The sequence below is a fragment of the Vipera ursinii genome, assembly GCF_947247035.1.
Source record: "Vipera ursinii genome assembly, chromosome: 2".
NCBI lineage: Eukaryota > Metazoa > Chordata > Lepidosauria > Squamata > Viperidae > Vipera > Vipera ursinii.
In genome coordinates, this window is record NC_139513.1 from 152581590 (window position 1) to 152606872 (window position 25283).

The window sequence follows — 25283 nt, forward strand, 5'->3', positions numbered from 1 at the left end:
GAAAAGTATTTTATGTATCACACAACCAAAGCATTCTACATTTGTTTAAAACAGAAAATCCACGAAAACTATTACCAAAAAATACCAAAATTTACTTTTAGAATGTTGATTTGTTTCAGTTTTTTAAATGGTAGTTCCTTTATTTATGCCATGCAGAACAGTTATAAGGGTCTTGAGGCAAGAAGAAAATCATGGTAGATCTTTTTGATATCCAAAGAGCATTATCTGCCAAATATTATATCTGCATATTAGGAAAGTATATAACAGCTGCTGAGGTCATTCATTGGAGAACAGGGTCCGTTCTCATCAGTATGTTGATGATTTAGCTGTATGTGTGGACCCCTAAGTCAATTGAGTGATGATGTTAAGATCGTGTCACAATGGGTGGAGGCTGTGGTGGCTTTTCATCTCTAGTTCTGAAGGGGGTTGCACTCTGCCAGATGCAACATATACTCAGTTTGGGAGACTTCCTAGAGACCTAGACCCTCTTAAAGAGCGGTAGCCACCAAGGCCTTTGTACAGATTGCTAATTACATCCGTACCTGGATAGGGAGGCCCTTCTCATGGTCACCCTTGTCTTGATTACCTCAGTACTGTACTTTGCTTTATATGGGTTGACTTTGAAGACTACTCAGAAGCTGCAACTGGTAAAATCAGCAATTTCTAGCAATGTCTAGGTCAGGGGTAGGCAACTTTGGCTCTTTTATGACTCATGGACTTCAACTCCCAGAATTCCTGAGTCAACTATGCTGACTCAGGAATTCTGGGAGTTGAAGTCCATGAGTCATAAAAGAGCCGAGGTTGCCTACCCCTGGTCTAGGTTAATATGCAGTTTATTCAAAACCATATTTGGGGCAACCACATTTTTTAAGTATATAGCAGCTCCTATTAATAGCATACAGCAGCAGAAGCATATTCTTTAGTGATTTAGGAAAAATGCACAGAAAGCATGTAGTAGACGAGTCACTGAAAGAAATCAGACTTAAACTGAGTCATACTATTGAATCAAATAGAGAATTAAATCTATACAATAGAATAGAATCTTCTGAATCTATACATTTTTATAGAGGTCAATGTAGTGGATTGAATGCCACTAAAAACATACAAAGAAAAGGTGTGTGTGTGTGTGTGTGTGTATAGGAAGATAGAGATATATTCATTTTAAACTTGTTCTCTAACTCACATGTTGTAGTCTTTAGTGTGTAGTTGTTACTTTTGAATTCCGCAGATGCGATTATGGCATAGCAATAGTGATTAGATCAGAAGGCTGATTATATTCCCTCCTATGGAGGTTGATTCTGATTGGGAAAGCACCTCTACTTAATAAAACATTCTTGTTACGAGATTCAGAGTGGTAGCAGAGTGGCTGCCCACGTCAAGTTTTTAATCACATCCTCAAAAGCAAGCAGGTTGTCAGTTCCAATAAATAATTCCTTTTATGCCAAAAGAAGCGTCACTCTTGAGAGTCGGTACAAAGGGGAAATAAACAACTATTTCTGTGGCTTATAGTTTATTCTCTTTATACTTATTCCAGATCCTACCTGGCACAATGTGTTTAAATTAGTAATAAAGAGCAGAGCCACAAAATGTCACAAAACTTTTCCTCTCTTGTGAACCCAGGCATGTGTTTTCACTGCTAGGGTTCAGGCAGTGGAATAATAATGAAGGAAAGAGAGCCCATGACATAAACTGAGTGAATTTTCCTCACCCTTAAAAAGGTACAACGTGAATTCCATGAGATAGATTTTACAAAGTCAAAAGAGTATTGCTTCCAAGTAGATTTGCATGCACTTTGCTTTTTTAAATGTTTGCTAGAACAGGGCTTTTCAACCTTTTCACCCATTGTACCACTTTTAGGACAAGGCAATGTCCGAGTACCACCAGTCGCCCAGCAAGGTGTCAAAAACTTGACCAAAAAAAAAGGAAAAAAATGATAAAGTACAGGTAGTCCTCAACTTACAACAATTCACTTAGTGACTGTTCAAAGTTACGATGGCACTGAAAAAGTGACTTATGACCATTTTTCACACTTATGACCGTTGCAGCATCCCCAGGGTCATGTGATTTACATTCAGATGCTTGGCAATCGATTCATATTTATGATGGTCACATTGTTCCAGGGTCATGTGATCGCCTTTTGCAACCTTCTGACAAGCAAAGTTAGTTGGGAAACCAGATTCACTTAACAATCATGTTACTAATTTAATTTCTCTCTCTCCCTCTCTTTCTGTCCCCCCCCTCTCTCTCCCCCTCCCTCTTTCTTTCTCTCCTCTCTCCCTCTTTCTCTCTCTCCCTTTCTCTCCCTCTCCCTCTTTCTCTCTCTCTCTCTATTTCTCTCTTTCCCTCTCTCCCTCTATTTCCCTCCCTCTTTCTTTCTCCTTCTCTCTCTCTCTCCCTCTCTCTTTTCCTCTCTATTTTTCCCTTTCTCTCTCCCTCTATTTCCCTCCCTTTCTTTCTCCTTTTCTCTCTCCCTCTTTCTCTCTCTCCCTCTCTTTTTCTCCCTCCTTATTTCTTTCTCCTTTTCTCTCTCCCTCTCTTTCGCTTTCTCTCTCTCCTTCTCTTTTTCTTTCTGTCTCTCTCTCCCTCTCTATTTCTCTCTTTTTCTCTCCCTCTCTCTATTTCTTTCTCTCTCTCCCATTGTCCCTTCCTTCTTTCCTTCCTTTCTTCCTTTCCTCCCTCTTTGTCCTTTCCCCCTTCCCTCCCTCCCATTGTCATTTCTTTCCTTCCTTCCTTCCAAATCCATTTTTACCAAGAAACCTGACGCCCACTTAACTCTTTATGAATTACCGGAGGAAAGTTGGGGAAGATCTATCAATGATACTTGGAGGTTGCTAGCTCATTTAATAAGCTTTATTCCAGCAACAGAAACACTTCGTATTCGCTCAGAGTCAATCCACGCATGCCATGCTGCTGTGGACAGGACAGGAAGGCGCCCTTCACACGGGAAGGCGCCCTTCACACGGGAGGGATGGAAGATGCACCAAAGCGCCCTTCGCCCCACTTGCTTTCTGCAGATGCAGCTGGAGTCCCGGGTGGGGGGAGATCCGGGGCTGAGGCGCACTCAGGGAAGTGCACACTAGCAACTCACAACCAGCTGCTCTTGGGGGATGGAGGCACAAAGCTGGCCAGACAGGGCTCAGAGCGGTTGACCGTCTCGGACTACAGCTGCACTTCTACCTTTCCCATGGCGGCCCCCGCAGCAGAGTGCAGCACAGGGCACCAGCATGCCCCACTGCCACAGAAGCGGCCTGCTGGAGCAGCCCCAACTCCTTCATCCCCGACAGGCCCTCATCCTGGAGCCTCCCGCTGCTGGAAACCTGCGGCAGCGGCATAGCAGGGCTTGTGAAAAGCGGGGCAGGTGGCGGTGGCTGCTCCCAGCGCTAACTAAGGGCAAGCAGGGCAAGGCTGCTCCTGCTCGAAAGCCAGGATTCGGCGGCCGGTGAGCCACTCGTGCGGGGTTCTCCCGGGGCTGGCAGGCTGAATGGGGACCGGCCTCTCCCTCTCCACGCTAGAGCAGCACCTGCAGAGGCGGCCTTGCGACCCAGCTTTCTCTTGCAGAAAGCAAGCTGAAACAGAGCAAGGGAGATTGCAGCAGCACGAGATCAGCCGATTCGTGTTCCTGGCAATCTCCCTCACTCCGTTTCAGCCTGCTTTCTCTTGCAGCAATGGAAGCTGAAACCAAGCGAGGGAGATTGCAGTAGCACGAGATTGGCGTTTCTCAGCACGCGCCGATTCGTGCTCCTGACAATCTCTCTTGGTTTCCACTTGCAGAGGTCGGGGCTGGCCATACAGATCAGCTGGCAATTCCATACGGCCAGCCCCGTCCTCCGCTAATGGGCGCCAGTCGGCGGAGGTCAGGGCCAGCTGTACAGAGTTGCCAACAGTAGGGGGGGAGGGAGTCGGGCACATTTTTCCCTCCACAGCTGCGTTCTGATGGCTTCACCTGCCCTGGCACGCATCAGGAAAACAAACGTGGGCCTCGATTCCCACCTGCTGACACAGGATGAATCCTCGGGGAGGGCGCGCGCCATCTGGCCACTTTGCTTTCCCCTTTGCATTGCACATTGGGAAGAGGAGAGGGGGAAATCTCTGAAGCCCCAGGAGGGAGGCAATGTGAGGGCCTTGAGGGGTATTGCAAGCTCGCGGGGGGGGGGAGAAAAAGAAGATGGACGCGAGTGGACGCAAACACCTACCTGCCGAGGGAGTGGATGGCTCTGTCCCCTTCAGGCTTGTGCTTGCTTCTTGGGGAAGGACAGCAAGGTTGCTGCACAATGAATCCCAGGGGAGAGCGGGGCCTCACTCTGCGCCTACGCTCTTCGCGTGGCCTGGTAGGTTCCTGCAGCAGCATGTTTTCTGGCTGCAAGCTGGGAAGGAGCAGGGGGGGAGGCAGGGGGGAAGGAAGGCACCACTGCGTACCACCAGCCACGTGCTCGCGTACCACCAGTGGTACGCGTACCACTGGTTGAAAAGCCCTGTGCTAGAAAGTTAAACTCTGGATGGATAAGGTACGGAATTGTATCTGAACAAACTACCACCTTGGTAGAACAAAAAACAGCAAAAAAAGAGCAATCTGTATATTGTCTTGGAGCCAACTTGTTCCACAATACATGAAGGGAAACCCCGCTATAGGTAGTCCTTGATGTATGACCACAATTGAATCCAAAATTTCTGTTGCTAAGCAAGACAATTGTTAAGTGAATTCTGTCCCATTTTATGACCTTTCTTGCTACTGTTGTTACTGATTTGTTTGATTTATATGGGGGCCCAAGGCAAGCAAGTGGGTGGTAAAGAATCAATTAAAACCAAATTACAATCACAATACAAAGAAGCAAGTTAAATACATACAGCAGTTGAGAAAAATAACAATTGTTGAAAAGTATAATTCATAGATGTTAACATAACCAAAATACAGAGCCCTTCACTTTTTTTTTTGCTAGCTACCTCAAACTGCAAAGCCACAAGGTTATTATGTGTTAAACAGTTAAAAGAATTGTTTTTAACTTGGTGACTTATAATGCAGGTGAAAATAGATCTCTAAAACAGGGTTGTTCAGAAAATTGTGGTCTCCTTTCCTGCTTACAAATGCTGGTCCTAATCTACGCAGGTAACTGAATTTTTTGATCAGTATGCACCAAGCATAGTTTTAATTGTGTTTTCTTCCAGTTCAATTCTCCTGAGTGTATAGGCCTTTTTACAATAAATGTTCTTTGCCCTTGTGCAGCGGACATAGAATTACAAATGAGAGTCCTACTCTCTCATTTCCTATATTAGTATGATTTCCCCTGAGCCTGCAACATGTTTACACCATTAACATCAGGGAATTCTCTCCAGGGGCAAATGTGAAACTCTTGGTAGCATAATTATCCTGGCTAAACTCATGCCTGAGCAGAGACTCTTAGAGACAGAGGAAGAATGCTTGCTTACAGTTTTCCTGTCAATGGCGAATATCAAGTGGTATGAACAAAAAACATAGAGAAAGGCGAGTAAGAAAGATGCAGCAAACAGATTATGTTCTCAAATGAACAGTTCCTGGCAATCGTCTAAAAATCTAAAAATGGACATTTGCTATATGGGAACTATAATTTACAGTAATTATTGAAGCACTGTCCACATGGAAATGCTGGATTAGTGCTTTCCCTCTTTTAGTGCTTGTTTTCTTTGTAAGTCTTTGGCTGGCTATTTCAGACTCAGAAACCAACAAGCTTGATGTACTGACTTAGTTTGTACATTACACTACTAAACCATTCAACATTTAAAGTTTAGCAGATTGAGAGTCAAATCAGAATGCAGATAGACAAAATCTCATATGGAATTCAATTGAACACCGATGAAGTTGTGATGGAGGCCAGAAATATTCTCTCCCACCATTGATTCTTTCACTGTCAATCATTGCAAGTCTTTCAGGTAGTTGTGGTGCTTTTACTATCCAGTCCTGTTAGAGATCATACAGAATCTTTGGTAGCTTTCTGTGACTTATTGGCAAGAGACTTTGAAGACAATTAGATCAAATATGTCAAAATCGGCTATAGTTTTACCAGTTTGGCTCTGCATGGATTAATACATGGATATATCAGTCTATGTTACTGGCCATTTTCCACAGAGGTCCAATTAGTAGCTCGGAGCACTTCTAGCCCATTTTTGATATTGGAGACCCAAGTGTTTTTTTTAATTGAAGTATTTTTCACTAGCTCAGCCTTGGATAGAGATAGCTTTGCTACAATGAGCTTGTCAATCAGAAGGTCAGCAGTTTGGCGGGTCGAATCCCAAGTGCCGCATAGCAGAGTGAGCGCCTGTTACTTGTCCCAGCTTCTGCCAACCTAGCAGTTCGAAAGGATGTAAAAATGCAAGTAGAAAAATAGGGACCACTACGGTGGGAAGGTAACAGCGTTCCGTGTGCCTTTGGCTTCCAGTCATGCCAGCCACATGACCACGGAGACATCCTCGGACAAGTGCTGGCTCTTCTGCTTTGAAACGGAGATGAGCACCGGCCCCTAGAGTCAGAAACGACTAGCATGTATGTGCGGGGGAACCTTTACCTTTAATGCATGATACGTGGGGGCTACCCTTGATGATTCAGAAATGTCACTTACTACAAAATACTGCAGCAAGATTTGAGCTGTGAAACAAGTTCATCACTCAGTTCTTTATTCTTTTTACTGGCTTGCAGATGAATCCCTGTCCCAGTTATAGGTTCTGGTTTTAATCTACAGTATATACCCATTTATCATTTGGGTCTTCAATCTCTTCTTTTTACACTTCTTTTTATATGTTTCTACCCTTCCCCTCAGGGCATCTATAGAATGCTCTTGGTGCTGTTTCATGCTGAAGTGTAACAACTGGCTGAGTTTTCAGTCTTCACCATTTTTATTGCCTTTTCTGCCTCTGGCAAAGTCTTTTTTATTTACCAAGATTTTAAGAACAAGATAATGTTACTGTGGGTTTTAATTGCTTTAGTACTAATTTTACAGTTTCAACACATATTTTTATCACTTGTTTTATCCTTTAAAAATTCTTTTTGGTTGTAATTTTTAAGTGTAAATTAGTGCGGGATTTCTTTTAAAGGAAAGCAAGAAAGCACGTAAGTAAATAAATAAATGCACACTTGTTCTCTTAATGTAATTAGCAAACTTCATTGTTGTTCATTGTTGAGTCAAGGCTGCTTCCAACTGCAGGATGGCATTTTTTTCCAAAATTAGATAACTTTTGTATTTCTGATGTAATTTGGACTGATGTAATTTCAACAAAGTCAAAGCCATAAACACTGACAGATTGCTTTTGTTCCAGGGCACAGGACATTATATGTTGGGGTACGGATGCCTTTGGTTAGACAAGGCCACAGACATCACAGAACCCACGGCCCCAAACACAGGAAACGAGATCGGATAAAGGAAAGTGTATTGGAGGAGCATGAAACTTATGGTAAGTGTGTGTTGATAATAGAACCCAGTGGGAGAGTGAGCCAGAGACTCATACTTGTCATACTATTGGCGTGTATAGTTCTTTAGGATCTTATGGCTGAGATCTTTTAGTAACTCCAAGTGCTGAATCCTCAATCTTCAAAAGATTTTGAGATGGACATAAGGACCTATTGTCTCTGGAATAGTAGGATTCCCCTAGAGCAGGGGAAGGCAACCTCGGCTCTTTTATGACTCATGGACTTCAACTCCCAGAATTCCTGAGTCAACTATGCTGACTCAGGAATTCTGGGAGTTGAAGTCCATTAATCATAAAAGAGCTGAGATTGCCTACCCCTGCCCTAGAGTCACACAAGCACAAAAGCATTTACAGGCCATTATTCTATTCCAAAATTTGATTCAGAAACTAAAATATCCAATTGATGGCAGCCCACCCTCTGCTTGAAGACCTACCCTAATGGAGAAGCCTAAAACCTCCAGTCAATCAATTCCATTACTGAACTGCTGTTACAGCAGCACACTTCTCTTAATGTTCAGCTAAAAATGGCACTTGCAGCTGAATTTTACTGGGTCTAATCCTGGCTTCCTGGTAGCAAAGGATGTGTTTGCATGTTAGCCTTTCAGGTAGATTGAAAAGTATTAGTATACCACCCCCACCATCAGATTTTTGTCTGTTGTAACTGTCTTTCATATGTTGGATCATCTGACTTGCCCTTCTCCCATCTAAATTACATTTCTTCTTAAGTGTCAAAGCCAGAAGTGGTTTTAAATCTCTACAGGGTTCTGAAGGATTGCTTACTGTGGAATAAAGTGGAAAAGTTCCTTGCCATGACTTGGCACTATGATTTCATTATTGCAGCTTCAAATCCTCTTTAGCCATTCTTACCTTCCAAGCCTAGTGCACTGCTAACTCATGTTCAGCTTGTGAACGAGCATTTTTTTCAGACACACCACTGTGTGTATGTGATCATTAATTTAGGAGGGAGGCTTTGGCCTAAACCACAGAAGTGAACAATTTACAACCAAACAGCTGCACAAACTAACTTTTGGTGGTCTTGGATTCCTCTCTAATAAGCGTTAAACCTTTACTCGTGACAGTGTTTTTCACAATTTGATGTAGTGAATTACAGTGTAACCCCTAAAACAGATATCATTGTAAGTAATTTTTTTAAAGTTGTAAAACTCACCACAAAAAGAAGGAAAGGGGAAATCCCACCTGTATTTCTGTGTGATGTAATACCATACACTTTGCTTGTGACTTCCTGGATAGACTACTGCAATGCTCTCTAGATGGGGCTGCCCTTGAGGACCACTCGGAAGCTTCAGCTGGTGCAGAATGTAGCCACGCGAGTTGTGATGAGGGTCTCCCGATACTCCCATGTAACGCCTCTTCTCTGCAAGCTGCATTGGCTTCCAGTTGCCCTCCGGGTGAGATTCAAGGTGCTGGTGATGACCTATAAAGCCCTAAATGGCATGGGTCCAGATTATCTTAGGGAGCACCTGCTGCCAGCATCAACTTCCCATCGTCCTGTGCGCTCCCACAGGGAGGGCCTCCTCAGGGTCCTGCCGGTCAGGGAGTGCCGGCGGGTTATCCCCAGGGGGAGAGCGTTCTCGGTGGGCGCGCCTGTCCTATGGAATCAACTGCCTGTGGAACTCTGGATCGCCCTCGACCTTCACTCGTTTCGCCGGGACCTAAAAACCTGGCTATTTGAGTTAGCCGGCCTGGACTGAGGGGTTTTAAGGTTTTACATTTTAAATTTTAAACTCTTTTGGGGCTATTTAATTTTATTTTATTTTAATTTGTACATTGCACTGTTTTAATTTGCCCTGTAAACCGCCCTGAGTCCCTAGGGAAAAGGGCGGTATATAAATCAAAACAAATAAATAAATAAATAAAATCCTTAAGCCAGTACAAGTAAAACTACATTACATGCGATGCTTAGCCAGCAAGAGACTCTCCACCTTGTTACCTTGAGCACAGCTCATAGGGTGCTACCAAGGACTAAAGATTTATATATCAGTCAGAAAACTGACTGAATGCAGTTAAGACATTCAGATAATAAGTTGCCAAAGTAAGGAATTTAAAAGGGAACTGAAAGATTAGCATGGCACATCACAAATGAAAGAAACTTGCTAAGAATTACACTTAGCAAAAAACAAATTGCAATATAATCTAAAGTGCAGGAAGTGGGCATCTTTGCTCATAGGTTAATTATTTTCTAATCTTTTCTAAGGTCAGAAGTAAGTAGAATTGGTTTGATTAGAAATCTCCAGAAAACAGAAGGCTGTAAACTACACAGGGACTTGAAAACAAATCCCAGAAGAAGGCAATATTAATCTACCTCTATATAGTTATCAAAAAACCTATATGGGTGGGTCCATGAACTTAAGTTTCATTTAAAGGTGACTTTACTTTTGTGCAACTTCTTTTTTTTAAATGAGCTTCTGAGCTTCCTGCAGATTCTATTTACCGTACTTCTCCACTAATAGCAAAATTACTAAAAATGACTTTCATTCACCAAAGAATAAAACGCTAGAAACAATAAACTAAAGGAATCACATCTTTGACTGATATTTTTTGGGAATTGATGACTTGGCAAGATCTTTTCTATAATTTACCCCTTTTGACTATTAGCTCTCTCCCTTTATACAGGCAATGCTCAACTTATGGAGGCCAAAATTTCCATTGTTATGCAAGGCAATTATTGAGTCGTGCTCCATTTTACGACCTTTTTGCCACAATTGCTAAGTGAATAATAGCAGTTGTTAAGTGAATCATACGGCTGTAAAGTGAATCTGGCTTCCCCTACAGATTTGGCTTGTCAAGCCAGCTGAGAAGGTCACAGTGAGTGATCACATGACCCTGGGACAGTGCAACGGTCATAAATACATGCTGGTTGACAGTGCCCAAATCTTGATCACGTGACCATGGGGATGTTGCAATGGTGTGAAAGTGTGAAATCTGTTCATAACACTTTTTTTTCAGTGCTGTTGTAACTTTGAACAGTCACTAAATGAATGGTTGTAAGTCAAGGATTACCTGCATGTTTGTCTTTATCCTTACAATTATTAATGCAACATTCCATTTTGTTAGATACCCCATCTCAGCGAGTTCACTTTATCCTTGGCATGGAAGAGGATGAGGAGCATGTCCCCCATGACTTATTCACAGAAATGGATGAAATCTGTGTGAAAGAAGGTGAAGAATCAGAGTGGAAGGAAACAGCAAGGTAATAAATAAATATATAAATACATACAGACAAGGTTGTATTCCAGCTTCCTGTACAATAGGTTTAACTTTAGAATCCAGAAAGAAAGCAAAAGAACCAGCAAATTATTTTTTTCTGCATGTTGATTGTTAATGAGGGACAGACAAATCACCTTTTAAATACAAAGGGAACTGGTACAATAGTTTTCTGTATGTCTGTTCCAATTTTACTTGGACAGAATTTGTCAAATCAGGATATCTGGTCTAGAAGCAACTTCTGCTCCTGTGCAGAATCTGTTCTTGATTCCCTAATTTTACCTGCAAATCTCTGAATTTGGTAGTCTGTTCAAATTTCCCCCCACTTTGTGGATTATTTTGACGTGTACAGCTGGTTTTGTGTCAGCATGAGAAAAGACCATGTCAAATCAGGCGACTTCTGCGCTTTCAGTAGCTCACCTTACAACTATGAGAAAATTTTAAAGCTTACATCATTATCTTTGGATTCAATTAAAATCAATTTCTGGAGTAGTGCATTTCTGTTGAGTATGGTACTGATAACTACTGTGCCAAGTACCACTTTGAACAGAGTTCAGAAATGGTTTTAAAGTAATTCCAAATTTTATTCAGGAGTACATTTAATGCACTACCAAACATAATTCAAAATATATGAATAAGTAAATAGAAAATAACATTTGGAAGCTCATAGAAACCTTACAATAATGCATTTATTATTGGCTTGGTTGGTTGTATAACGATGCCATCTTCTGGCAGATGGAATACTAATGCCTGCTACTACACAACAGAGTTTATTACTTCTGTAGCTGCTGTTGCTACTATGATTGTAGCACAGTCAGTCAAATGTTTAGACTTTGTCATTATTATTATTTAAATCAGGAGGTTGAGCGTTCCGTCCTAGGTAGCAGCAGATGTTTCTCTCATAGGGCGTAAAGAAAAAAATATCTGCTGTGAACTCTGCATGGCACCAGGAAGGGCATCTGGCCAGTAAATGCTCAGCTCCATCTGAGTGCCCCGAATCTACCCCAAATGAAGGAATTACAGGGTCATAAAAAGGGAGTTTATTATTATTATTATTTAAATAAATAGGAATTGGAATGATACAATAATGCCTCCTTGTAAATTTATCATCGTTATATGCTGAGATTGAGGGCAAAGCAAGAAATCTATTAAGATTAATTGCCTGGGTAAATTTCAGTCAGTCAGCATTCTATGGAAAATCTCTTAAAGAATCAAAACCTTGAAAAAAAAACCTCATGATTCCATTCCTATTTCATAGTCTGTGGTCTCAGTAGTTCAAGTATATGCAGAAAAGGATCTGGGGAAAACCTTTCTCTAGTTACTATTATTTTTCTAGCTCTCTTCAGAGAGAGACCTGTTACAATGTGAAAACATATGCTTTTGGGGAAAGCCCACACCTTGGAGGGTAAAGGATATGTTTTGTATCCGAAAGATCCCCAATATTATCTGATACTCTTTTTTATAGGGCAGTGGTGGTGATCCTATGGCCAGAGGCGGCACTCAGAGTCCTCTCTGTTGGCACACACGCCACTGCCACCTGTGGCAGGTCCATCAGGCCACCACTGCTGCCCGGAGCAGGAGCCCCGCCCAGCACAAAGGAGGCGAAGTGGCTAAATAGTAAGCTTGAGTAGAGGTGGTAGAGCAGAGGTCACCAACCATTGTTGATTGGTGGACTGGAAGAAAAGGGAGGGGGGAAGCATTTTACATGCATGGATGGACACATGGGGCCGCAAGCATGTACGTGCAGCAAATGGGGCGGGGCTAGTGCCTGCGTGATACTTAATAGCCCTGCTCTGTTCTTGCGTGGTGCAGTGCGGCGGTGGCCATTTTTGTACCTTGAAGCACAGTGGCCCATTTTTGCGCCCCCGGTTTTTGCATGCCAGAGGCGGCACTCAGAGGCGCCTCCCTGCCCTCCCCCTGAGGGCACCACAATGCTGATGCAGCCCTGGCACTTTGTGATAAATAAATGGGCTTTGGATTGCGGTTTGGGCACTCGCTCTCTAAAAGGTTCGCCATCACTATAGGGCCTTGAATAACAGAGCTAATAAATTTTTCTCTGTGAAACTTTGGGATTATGTTATATAATCAGTCTAGGGCAGGGGTTCCCAAATGGGGATGTGAGACGATATTCCAGGGGGTGCGAAAACTTGGGTTTTCAAAATTATAGTGTATTGGCATAATTCACTGCCGCCATTTTGAACTTTTGTAAGGGGTGCAAGAATATATCAGAAGCGTTTTAGGGGGATGAGGTATAGAAAAGGTTGGGAGCCGCTGGTCTAGAGCAAGGGTAGGCAATCTTGGCTCTTTTATGACTCGTGGACTTCATCTCCCAGAATTCCTGAGCCAGCATGGCTCAGCTTGGAAACCTCTCCCTTTCCCCTCAGTATGGCTGGCTCAGGAATTCTGGGAGTTGAAGTCCACGAGTCATAAAAGAGCCAAGGTTGCCTATCCCTGGCTCTAGGGGATATTCATGTAGTCTGTAATCAAGCAGGGTTCATTATTATTTCTAAACTGGCATATATCTCCAGCATCAGAAAAACTACAGTAAATGTTTCTCCATGCAGTCAGGCCCGCATATCTGCTATATACGAAATCCAAAACTGAACTCATTTGGATTGTTTATCATATATATTTCTAAGTTAAATCTCTCATCTTTTTTAAAAAAACAAGTTTGCTTAATTCTTGGTCTGTTCTGATTCTTCTTTTTAAAATGTACCGTATTTTTCGGACCATAAGACGCATCGGACCATAAGACGCACCCAGTTTTTAGAGCAGGAAAACAAGAAAAAAATTCTTTCTCCTTCTCTCTCTCTCCCTCTCTTTCTCTCTCTTTCTCTCCCTCCCTCTCCCATTGTCCCTTCCTTCCTTCCTTCCAGTCGCCATTAAATGGATTGGACTTCAGGCAATGCTGAGTGTTACTCAAAATACTTTACATGGGTTATTGTTTGAATTATCCTTCACTAATCCCGCAAGATGGGGTACCAGCAACTCTTTATTTTGCATCCCAGAGAAATTACGAGAGAGGATTGCAGCGGGGGTCTTGTAGAGACAAAAACTATGGCTGGGCCGCTAACATGTTTATAAGCAAGCATGGCTTGTGGTTTGTTACCATTGCAGATGTAACCTGAGAATTTTCACTTTGTCTGGAATTAAAGAAACAAAACAAAACCATGGATCCCTTTTTAAAGTACACTTGGTTGACGGCTTCCTTCCATACTCTTCCCAGCAGAGAAAAGAACATGAAACTTAGCTAACTAGATGAGGGACAGTTTGGGAACTTTTTACCAGTCAGGCCCAACTTACTGGGGCTCATTTGTTTTGCTTGTCACTTAAAACAAACTTGTGGCTCCTTGTGATGTGCAGACTTCCTTCTCTCTGAATTGCAGTTCCAGATTGTTTACCAGATGTTAAACGGGATCTCTTCTCAGAAATGCAGCTGGCCCCCTGTTTGCTTTCACTCGTTTTCCCACTGAAAATCTGAGCCACTCACCTTGCTGGTCTTTGTGCAATAGGAAATGGTCCGTATGTGAAACGGAGTGAGGGAGATTGCCATAAATGCTAATCGGCCGATCTCGCGCTCCTGCAAACTCCCTCGCTCGGTTTCAGCTTCCCTTGCTACAAGAGAAAGCAGGCTGAAACGAGGCAGATTGCAGCAGCGCGAGATCAGCCGATTCGCATTCCTGGCAATCTGCCTCTTTCGGTTTCAGCCTGCTTTCTCTTGTAGCAAGGGAAGCTGAAACCGAGTGAGGGAGAGTGCAGGAGCGTGAGATCGGCGTTTCTCAGCATGTGCCGATTCGTGCTCCTGGCAATCTCCCTTACTTTCCACTTGCGGAGGTTGGGGCTGGCCATACGAATCACCTTCGGACCGTAAGACACACCCTCGTTTTCCCCCCCACTTTTTGGGGAAAAAAGTGTGTCTTATGGTCCGAAAAATACGGTATCTACCTCCCTGGAGTATATATATGTGGCTGTTTTTCCAGATCAGAATAGTTTGTACCAGGTAGTAAACACGATTTGCTGCAAGATGTCTTGTTTTGAATTTCTGTCACTGACAGATAGGAAATAATTTTTTTACAGGTATTCCTTGACTTACAACAGTTCATTCAACGACTGTTCAAAGTTTCAACAGCATTGAAAAAGTGACTTATGGCTGTTTTTCACACTTATGACTGTTGCACATCTCCATGGTCATGTAGTCAAAATTCAAACGCTTGGCAACTAACTCATATTTATGACTGTGGCAGTGTCCCAGGGCCATGTAATCACCTTTTGAGACCTTCTGACAAGCCAAGTCAATGGAGAATTCACTTAACAACTGTGTTCCTAACTTAACAATTGCAGTGATTTACTTAACAACCGTAGCAAGAAAGATCGTAAAATAGGGCAAAACTCACTTAACAACTGTCTCACTTAGCAACAGAAATGTTGGGCTCAATTGTGGTCATACGTCGTTTGTGATTTCTATGGGACCCACAGGCCCTTTTGTAAATAAAGATAATGAAAGGGATGGGTGTTTTGCATTGCCTTCATTGATGTGGGACAGGGAGCCTAGCATATTTTGAGAGATATGTCCACTGACTCCACATTACTATTCACTAATATTAACGCATTGCTTGGCTTCTCTGTTTTACAGCTGGGGCCTTCCAAGCCTTCTGGAAAAATAAATACAGTATTATGTATTTGATACTGAAACCATTTGTTGCAGTATTTGATTTGGGTTGCGTTGGTTGCCTCACTTGCAGATGGCTGAAATTTGAGGAAGATGTGGAAGATGGAGGAGAACGATGGAGTAAGCCGTACGTGGCCACCCTCTCACTGCACAGTCTCTTTGAACTGAGGAGCTGTATCATCAATGGGAGTATCCTTCTGGATAAGCCTGTAAACTGCACTGAAGACATTGCAGGTGCTAGTTTTTGACAATTTATGAGAATAAAGGTCGAGGAATCTGGGAGGGGTCGTCTATGCCTTCTTCTCCTGTGTATAGAGAACATCCTCCCCGGATATAACCTGCCCAGGTGCAAACTTGGATTAGACAGAGTTTTCCTCAAATTCTGGAAATCTGTTTCAAGGCAGAATACAGTAACAGCAATCTTCCTTAATTTGGTGCCCTCTAGATGTTTTAGGGATATGATATTGGGAATATCGAGCCTTGCACATGATGACTAGGAATACTTGGAGCTATATTTCCAACCATCTGCAGGACAACAGTTTAAGGGAAGGTTTTGTTTAATTTAAAAATCAAGCCCAGTTCAGTGATTCATTACATTTAGAGAATATTAATCCCCATTAGGGGCTGGGAAGATAGGATGCCAAAGTAGTGCCAAGGGTTGGGGAAAGAGTGTTGTTTTTCCTCTAACTATTTTTAAAATGTTGGATTAAAAAAAATGTTGTGGAAGCCAGAACAGACTTGGCTCTTTTTATGAATCTCGCATCTATCACCATTACTCATAGAATTGCATCATGGATAGCTACCGTATTCTGAGAATTAAATATGGCAGCCAAGAATTTTCTTCTGATTGTTGCTTTGGGGTGATTGTATTGTTTCTGTGTTAGATTTTTTTTCCTTAGAAAGAAATAGAATGCATATTTCAGTAACCATGCATGCTGCTCCCAATCCCAGGTTATGAGAGCTAATTTAAGAGAAGACCGAGCGTGAACTTCTAAATAAGATTGCATTATGTGATAACTGAACCCTTCTAACATTGAAATAAATGCCGGCATCCTTGGAAGAAGAAACACATTCTTGTTCTTGAAATAGTATTTTCTTTTAATGGACTAGTTTTAAAAATGCAACTAGTAGCAAGTGCAGAAAGAATTATCAGGTTTGCTGCTATAATAGGAAAATATATATATAATAAGGCTTTCTTTCCTCCCTTACAAAAAATATACTGATGAACCATAACAGAGTTTAATTAATATAATTTTAATTCGGGATCACTGGTTGCAGTGCAATGCGTATTGCATTTGTATAATTAGGTGGTTTTGTCTTTCAGAAATGATCCTGGATAGCCAGGAATCTTGTTATGAATCTACACGTAAAAAATTCTGGGAAACCCTCTTGAAAAAACACCATCATCAGCATGAAAAGAGGAGAAACATCCTTCCAATTGTCCGTTCTTTTGGAGAAAGTGGACAGAAAAAGTCTGATCCTCACTCAATAGATAAGACTGGTAAGGATCTCCGTCCTATGGCCATTTTGGCCCAATTTCCACATTATATTAGGAATTATAAACCCTATGTTGAGAAATCATTAGGAATATATAACATATCTGGTTCTAATTTATGATTTAGAACTACCAGTCGCTCAGTCGCACAACACTCGAATCCAGACCACAAAAGTTTGTGTACACATCTTGTGATCCCGTCTTAATCTATCAGTACCTCTGCTTGTTTTCTGGATTGTCTGTACTCCAGGCTAACAGAGGAATACAGAAAACATAAAAATTATTTTGGAGAATACTTGCTCCATCTGATAAATTTATTCAACCTATTTTTATTTATTTATTAAATTTATATGTCACCCATCTCATTCTGAGTGACTCTGGACTCGATGCACGGATGTGCAGTTCATCCTCTCCATTTGGTTATACTGCCTCAGCAGTTTGGAAGACAAACTGGCTGCATTCACATAATAAAGTGAATGATAATCTCTAGTGAAACTAACCAAAACTACTCTGTATAATATCCTGTCCCCAAATAAGTTAACTATATTGAATTGATGGCCTAGTTCACACATTATGTTAAGGTATACTGTAATTTGTTGGCCTTTACCTTAACTATTTAGCCTAAGCAATTTATGGTTTATCATGGATGAGCCCAGACATTGTCTGCTTTGAGCATCAGGTATACATATGATCAGGGCTTTTTTTCTCATAGAACGCTCAGAATGGCATTCCGGCACCTTTTTTTTTTTTGCAAAAAAAGAGCTCCCTTTATTGGCTTTATGAGTAGGCAATCTTGGCTCTTTTTTATGACTCGTGGACTTCAACTCCCAGAAATCCTGAGCCAGCCACGCTGAGGGGGGAAAGAGAGAGGTTTCCAAGCTGAGTCATGCTGGCTCAGGAATTCTGGGAGTTGAAGTCCTTGAGTCATAAAAGAGCCAAGGTTGCCTACCCTGCACTAGAGGAGGACATTAAAATTATTTACAAGGTTACTTCTTTAGGAACTAAACTTTTAGAATCTAAAACAGCTAATTCAAAAAAGCCAACAGGAAAGAACCTCACATTTTTCATCTGCTTCTGTCTTTTTGGAAGGTAAAATTAGATAACAAAATAATCTATTTCCTATGTTAACATATCTGCAATGAAATCAATAAAGGTAACAGGAAAGAAATAGAAACATTTTTCTCAATGTAATATGTCTAATTTAGCTGATGCTAGAAAAAATAGTATCTTTTATACACTCTTGAAAACTATTTTGAATCTATAACCATCTATTATAACTAAACCACTTTAAATTAAACAATTCTTAAGAATGAAATGTTCTTAATTTGGACTTTACTTTTACTGTTTGGACTGTTGTGTGTTTTGAAAAACAGATTATTTAGAATCTAGCTATGATGCACTTCAGTCTTTAAATAATTAACCTAGTATATACATATTGTATTACATCCAGAAATGCCAACTTTGCAAACAGTTTTTCTCATCCATAACTATGGCACCCTAAGGATACCTGCATACATGCAAATGCTTCTCTGGGATCAGTAACGCAGCAGGTATTGCTTTTTCCTTCCAGTAACAGATTGCTGGGAAATAGCAAACATGGACTTGAGAATTCCAAAGTTTGTTACAAATTTTTCTGATGTGGTTGGAAAGAGGCTGTTTGGCGCCGGAAACCACTGCCACGAGGAACACAGCTCTGGGTTGGGGTTCGGAGCAGCTCCGGGTGGGGGCTCAGCACGGGCCGCAACGTGGCAACTGCGGGGAGGGGAATCTCCATAGCAGCTGTGGGGAGGGGAATCCCCGCAGCATGTGGCTCCAAGCCTCTGGGACAGGGGTGCAAAGGATGGGCGGTGACGCTGTAGCAAGACACCGGCATCGCTCCCAGTGACAGCACCTCTGAGTTTCGGCACCTTTTTTTTTTTTTAGAAAAAAAGCACTGCATATGATCAGTGGTGAGATTCAAATTTGTGAACAACTGGTTCTCTGTGTGGATGCCACTGTGTGGATGCCACTCCATTCTTGGCCTGGGCAACAAAAAATTAGCTACCAGTTGGCTTCCGGTGGCGTCGCGGCGCCGAAGACAGCCTTCCCGGGCTGCCCGCGGCTCAGCTGTTTGTTTTTTCGCCCGTAACAGCGTCGAACAGCTGTTCGGGCGAAATTGAAGCCCCCTCCTCGGGAGAAGAGGAGGGGGTGAGGCCCCAGGTAGGGGTAGAGCTCTCCGAGGCCGCCTGAGCTTGGAGCTTGGGCGGCTGAAGGATTGAACTCCCCCGTAGCCTGGGTTGCTCCCAGCTGGCCGGCGTGTCTGCTCTGAACTTTCTGGAGCGGAGCCAGGCGTCTGCGAACCATCCCTGCCTGAAGAAAGGACTATGATTTAAAGGAGCAGGCAGAGCGGTACAAGAGATAAAGGTGAAGAGGCTTATTTTAATATACTCTCTAACTACTTGAACTTTTTAAACTCTAAGTGAAAGTGCGTCATATTTGAGGATTAAAAGATGGCGGCGAAACCTCCCCCTAAAACTCTTCGGAGTGGTGGATCCTCGCCAGTGCAACAATCATCTTTACAGGCGTTGCACCCTTCTGAAGCGCTGACAGCGAAGGAGTTTCGAGATGCTGTGGATAAACTTTTGGACTCAATTAATCAATCAATGGCTGATAAATTTGCGCAGTTGGAGGAGAAATTGGAGAAACTGGAGGAGAGAATGGAAGAGAGGATGGAACAGAAGCTCAGCGTGATGAAGGTAGACATTTTGTCTTCAGTGCATAAAGTGGCGGAATGTGTGGAAGAATTAGATGAAAAGATGGATGATTTGGATCAAAGGAATGCTATATTAGAAGTCAAAGTAAGAGAGAATGAAAATGTAAGAGATAAACTGGAGAAGGACTTAAGTTTAGCCCAATTTTACCAGATGCAGTTTGCTGTCAGAATCAGAGATTTAAAAGAGGATACTAAAGAAGACTTGAAGCAGCTGATCTCTGAGGCTTTTGAAGAAGTATTAAACCTGCCAGCATCTGAAATAAGAGCAGCTATGGATAAAGTGTTTCGGGTGAATTCATGGATTGCCAGACAGAGGAAGTTGCCTAGAGATGTGGTGGTTTATTTTGCAAAAAGAGAGATCAGAGATCAAATTATACAAGCTGCCTATGATGTTAAAGTGGTGATTGCTGAACAAGAAGTTTTGGTTTTAAAAGAAATTCCTCCAAGGATTTTAAGGGGAAGGAAGGATTATACATTCCTCGTGCATGAGCTCAAGCAAAGAGATATAAGGTTCAGATGGGAGATTCCTCAGGGGCTGATGGTGATGCATGAAGGTAAAAGGTACCGGTTGATTACTGTGAAGCAAGCGCGTGATTTTTACAACAATGTTTTAAAAGCAACTCCATTAACGCTCCTGGAAGCTGGGAAAGGATCTGGAGAAGAAGAACAACAAGAGGAGGAAACGGAGGAAAGTGGAGTGGGAGGAGATCAAGTTGCAACTTCTTTGGATGATCCTAGAGAGCAAAGAGTGACGCGTGCTGCTTTAAAACGAGCAAAGAAAATAATAGAACAAGATCAACAAAAGTCTTCAGTTTCTTCGCAACGTACATACAGTCAAGCTGTGGGAGGAGCTCGGCCTAAAGAAGTTAGTCCTATCAAGGCTGTGGTCCATGGGCTTCTGGAGAATATTCATGGCAACTAAATTCTTAACTTGGAATGTTAATGGACTGAATTCACCGCAGAAGAGGAAGAAAGTTTTTCAATATTTAAAGCAATTTAAGATAGACGTTATATGTTTGCAAGAAACGCATATTAGAGTTTTGGATCAAAAGTATTTATTGAACGCGAGACTGGGTACGCATTTTGTTGCCTCTGCAGAGAATAAGAAAAATGGAGTAGTTGTTTATGTTAAAAGTGCTCTAACAGCAGATTTAATTGAAGCAGATAAGCATGGAAGATATGTTATGATTGAGCTGCTGTTAGAAGGTAAAAAGATGCTTCTAGTTGGACTATATGCACCTAACCAACAACAAGCTGATTTTTTTAGCTTACTTCATACAAAGCTTACCCAGTTGGATTATAAATCTTTTATTTTTATGGGAGATTGGAATGGTGTTCTGGATGTACACTTGGATAAAGCTGGAGCTTTTAAGCGTGTTCCAAGCCACGCCAGATTGCCTAAAACTTTTTTTGAATTGAAGGATGATTTGGAATTGCGAGATATCTGGCGTGAGAGGCACCTGCAGGAGAAGGATTATACTTTTTACTCTGACAGACACCAATCTTTCTCAAGGATTGATTTTATTTTGTTGACTAATGACTTCTTTTTGAGAACTAAAAAAGTGAAGATATGTGCAAGAACTATTTCAGACCACAGTCCAGTTTGGTTGGAGATTGATAAGGAGAAAAGAGATAGGCGCTCGTGGCGCCTAAATGAGAACTTGTTTAGAGATCAGAAAAATGTGGAAGAATGTAAACAGCGGATGAAGGATTTTTTCGAGATTAATATGAATAAGGGTACCTCGATGGATATGGTTTGGGATGCTAGTAAGGCCTATATGAGAGGGGTGTTGATATATATGAATAATAGACGTAGACGTGTAATGGAAACTAGAAGGAAAGAACTGGAGAATGAAATAAAGGAAAAAGAAAGGGTTTTGATTTTGAATCCAGGGGACGTGAAGATTAAAGAGGCTATTAGGCTGTTAAGAGGACAATTTGATAAATTAATGGCAGACCAAGTGGCAACCAATCTGCGGTTTGCTAGGCATAATACTTTTTGCAACGCTAATAAACCAGGCAGATGGTTAGCCTATAGACTGAGGAAGAAACAAAGGGCCTCTAACATAGACAAGATTGAATATAAAGGAAGGGTTGTGTTTCAACAGAATCTGATTAAGGATGCTTTTGTGGATTTTTATTTGAAATTATATACCAAAGAGGAAATTGAGGTAAAAGACATTGATAAATATTTGGAGAATGCTAATATTCCGGTCCTTACGCAAGCACAAAGAGAGGGGATTAACCAACTGATCACAGAAGAAGAAATCCTTACAGCAATTAAGGATTTGAAGGTTGATAAGGCGCCCGGTACGGATGGCTTGTCTGCGGCCTTTTATAAAAATTTACAATTTGAGATGATAAAACCGTTAAAGGAACTGTTCCAGACAATCCAGAGGGGGGGAAAGGTGCCACCGTCTTGGAGAACAGCTTTTATCTCATTGATTCCGAAGGAAGATCAGGATGCTACTCAAGTTAAAAATTACAGACCGATTTCGCTTTTAAATACAGATTATAAGATATTTGCTAAGGTTTTGGCTAATAGACTGATGAGGGTTCTGCAACAGGTGATTCATGGGGATCAAACGGGGTTTATTAGTGGTAGGCAAATGAAAAATAATGTTAGACATATAGTTGATGTGTTAGAGTTTTTGGAAAGACACAACCAGATCTCTGCAGCGCTAATCTTTTTAGATGCTGAAAAGGCTTTTGATCAATTGAATTGGCAATTTCTGTTGAGAATGTTAGATAAAATGGATTTTGGGGAAAATTTCTTGCAGCCGATTAGGGCATTATATCAAAAGCAAACTGCCCGAATCATAGTTAACAATAGCTTGACGGCAGTATGTAATATTGAGAAGGGTACAAGGCAAGGATGTCCGTTATCGCCCTTGCTATTTGTATTAACTTTAGAGATATTATTGAACAAGATTCGGAATTCGGAAAAAATTAAGGGGATACAAGTTGGAGATCAAGATTATAGATTGAGAGCATTTGCAGATGATCTGGTTGTTACAGTGACCCAGCCAGAGAATTCTGTTGTGGACCTGATAGAGATAATAACACAATATGGGAAGGTTTCTGGATTTAAAGTAAATGTACAGAAAACTAAAATTTTGGCTAGAAACATGACAGTTTCACAGAAGGCCTTCTTGGAAGGATTAACTGGATTTGAGATTGTTAAAAGGGTTAAATATTTGGGGGTAATTTTGTCGCCCTCGAATACAAAGCTATATAAAAATAATTACGAAAAATTGTGGGGGAAAATTCAAAAAGAATTGGAGAGTTGGCAAAAATTGCAATTGACTTTGTTGGGACGGATTGCAGCAGTGAAAATGAATGTCCTGCCCAAATTTTTATTTTTATTTCAAATGATACCGATTCTTAAGAAAGATTCTAACTTGGAGGAATGGCAGCGTGGTATCAATAAATTTGTGTGGGCAGGGAAAAAGCCACGAGTTAAACTTAAGATTATGCAGGATATTCGTGAGAGAGGTGGCCTTAAATTGCCTAATTTCAAATTATATTATGAAGCTGCTGCATTAGTAGGAATAAGTGATTGGATTAACTTGACGCAATCGAGGTTATTAAATCTTGAGGGCCATGATTTGTTGTTTGGCTGGCATGCATATTTGTTGTATGATAAGAAGGTAGGTACCGTGTTTAGGACGCATATTCTAAGACAGGCATTGCTGAGAGTTTGGAAGAAGTATAGACATAAGCTAAGTTGTAAGATACCATTGTGGGCAATTCCAAAACACGCAATAGAAAATATACATGCTGGTTTCAAACACGATGAGACTACCTACAAGGAAATTTTAAGTTTAGAAAGGAATGTTTGGTGTTTGAAATCATATAGCTTCTTGCGAGAAGAGAAGGTTGTACAAACATGGTTTCAATATACTCAGCTACGGGCCAGGTGGAAAGAAGACCAGAAAATTGGATTTGCAACGATTGATGAAAATTTGATAAAGCAAATTAGACATCAGGGACCTGCACACATTAAACGGATATATCTTGCACTGATTGAGATTGATTCAGAAACAGAGCTTGTTAAGGACTGTATGATAAAATGGGCCCAAAATATCCAGGAAGTTATTACTATGGATATGTGGGAGAAGATTTGGGTGAGGAATGTGAAATTTACTCAAGCTCAAAACTTAAGAGAGAATTTTTATAAGATGTTTTATAGATGGCATTTAGATCCTAAAAAACTTGCAAGTATGTACCCGAATTATCAGCCTAAGTGTTGGAGGTGCGGGGCTGAAGATGCAACATATTTTCACATATGGTGGACATGTAAAAAGGTTAAGGCCTTTTGGATTAAAATCTGGTGGAATATACAGAAGATTTTTAAAAGAAGGATAAAGTTTTGTCCGCAATTTTTTTTGTTGGGAATAATTGTTGATGCTACAGTGGTGGACTTTAAGTTGATGCTGAATTTAATTACGGCAGCAAGACTTTTGATAGGACAATATTGGAAGAAAGAGGAGCTGCCGACCATAGAAGAATGGACTTTAAAGGTTTCCGACCTGGCAGAGATGGCGAAGATATCGGCTTATTTGAAAGATCACTCGCAAGAACGTTATATTATGGAATGGAGAAAGTGGATTGAGTTTATCCAGAATAAGTATAGGGTTAAGAAGTTTTATCTAGCATTTGAATAAGTCTTCTTTCGTGTTTTTTCTTTTCTTTTCCAATTTTCTTTTTTATATATATTTAATAATGTTAAGTTTTGTTTGTTCTTATACAAGTTAGAGGGTGATGGATTTTAGAATTTATGGTTGTTAGTATATGGTTGCTTATGATTGTTTTTATATATATATACCTTGTATTTAGCTCTGGGAAGTCCGGGGGGGGGAGGAGGGTGGGGGGGAGGTACGGGGAGGGAAGAGGGAGGGGGGAGCTGGGGAGGGGAGGGTCGGGGGGGATGGGGGTTTTTAATGGAAAATTGTATTGTAAAACTTTTCAATAAAAAAAAAAAAAAAAAAAAAAAAATTAGCTACCAGTTATGCTGAACTGGTGTGACCTGGCTGAATCCCACCACTGCATATGATCCAACTTATATTTAATTAGGTTTTAGCCAAACAATCTCTCCAAAGTGTAGGATTATAAGAATAATCCTGCTGGCCCAGGTAAAGATCCACTTTTCAATGTTTTTTTTGATATAATAAGTACCGTATATACTTGAGTATAAGCCGACTCGAGTATAAGCCGAGACCCCCAATTTCACCCCCAAAAACTGGAAAAAGTTGGTGACTTGAGTATAAGCCGATCCGCCGTTCTGCAAGCCTCCGCCGCCGGCTGCTTCGTTCCGCAGCGGAAAGAAGCAGGCAGGCTGCTTCGTTCCGCAGCGGAAAGAAGCAGCCTGCTTCGTTCAGGCTGCTTCGTTCCGCAGCGGAAAGAAGCAGGCAGGCTGCTTCTTTCCGCTGCGGAAAGAAGGCTGCTTCTTTCCGCAGTGGAAAGAAGCAGCCTGCTTCGTTCAGGCTGCTTCGTTCCGCAGCGGAAAGAAGCAGGCAGGCTGCTTCTTTCCGCTGTGGAAAGAAGGCTGCTTCTTTCCGCAGTGGAAAGAAGCAGCCTGCTTCGTTCAGGCTGCTTCGTTCCGCAGCGGAAAGAAGCAGGCAGGCTGCTTCGTTCCGCAGCGGAAAGAAGCAGGCAGGCTGCTTCTTTCCGCTGCGGAAAGAAGGCTGCTTCTTTCCGCAGCAGAA

General features: G+C 41.6%; 2 protein-coding genes across 3 annotated transcripts in view; one reads left to right on the top strand and one right to left on the bottom strand.

The window, feature by feature from the left end:
- LOC310634265 (aquaporin-5-like) overlaps positions 1-25283 on the bottom strand; it is a 381927-nt gene that overhangs the window by 246063 nt on the left and 110581 nt on the right. The gene's annotated exons all lie outside the window — the stretch shown is intronic.
- SLC4A8 (solute carrier family 4 member 8) overlaps positions 1-25283 on the top strand; it is a gene marked incomplete at its 5' end in the record, with an annotated part of 113837 nt that overhangs the window by 47307 nt on the left and 41247 nt on the right. The window contains 4 exons of the mRNA XM_083352449.1: positions 7285-7419; positions 10510-10645; positions 15402-15562; positions 16653-16829. Coding sequence (XP_083208575.1) covers positions 7285-7419; positions 10510-10645; positions 15402-15562; positions 16653-16829 — 609 coding nt within the window. The remainder of the gene's footprint in view (positions 1-7284; positions 7420-10509; positions 10646-15401; positions 15563-16652; positions 16830-25283) is intronic.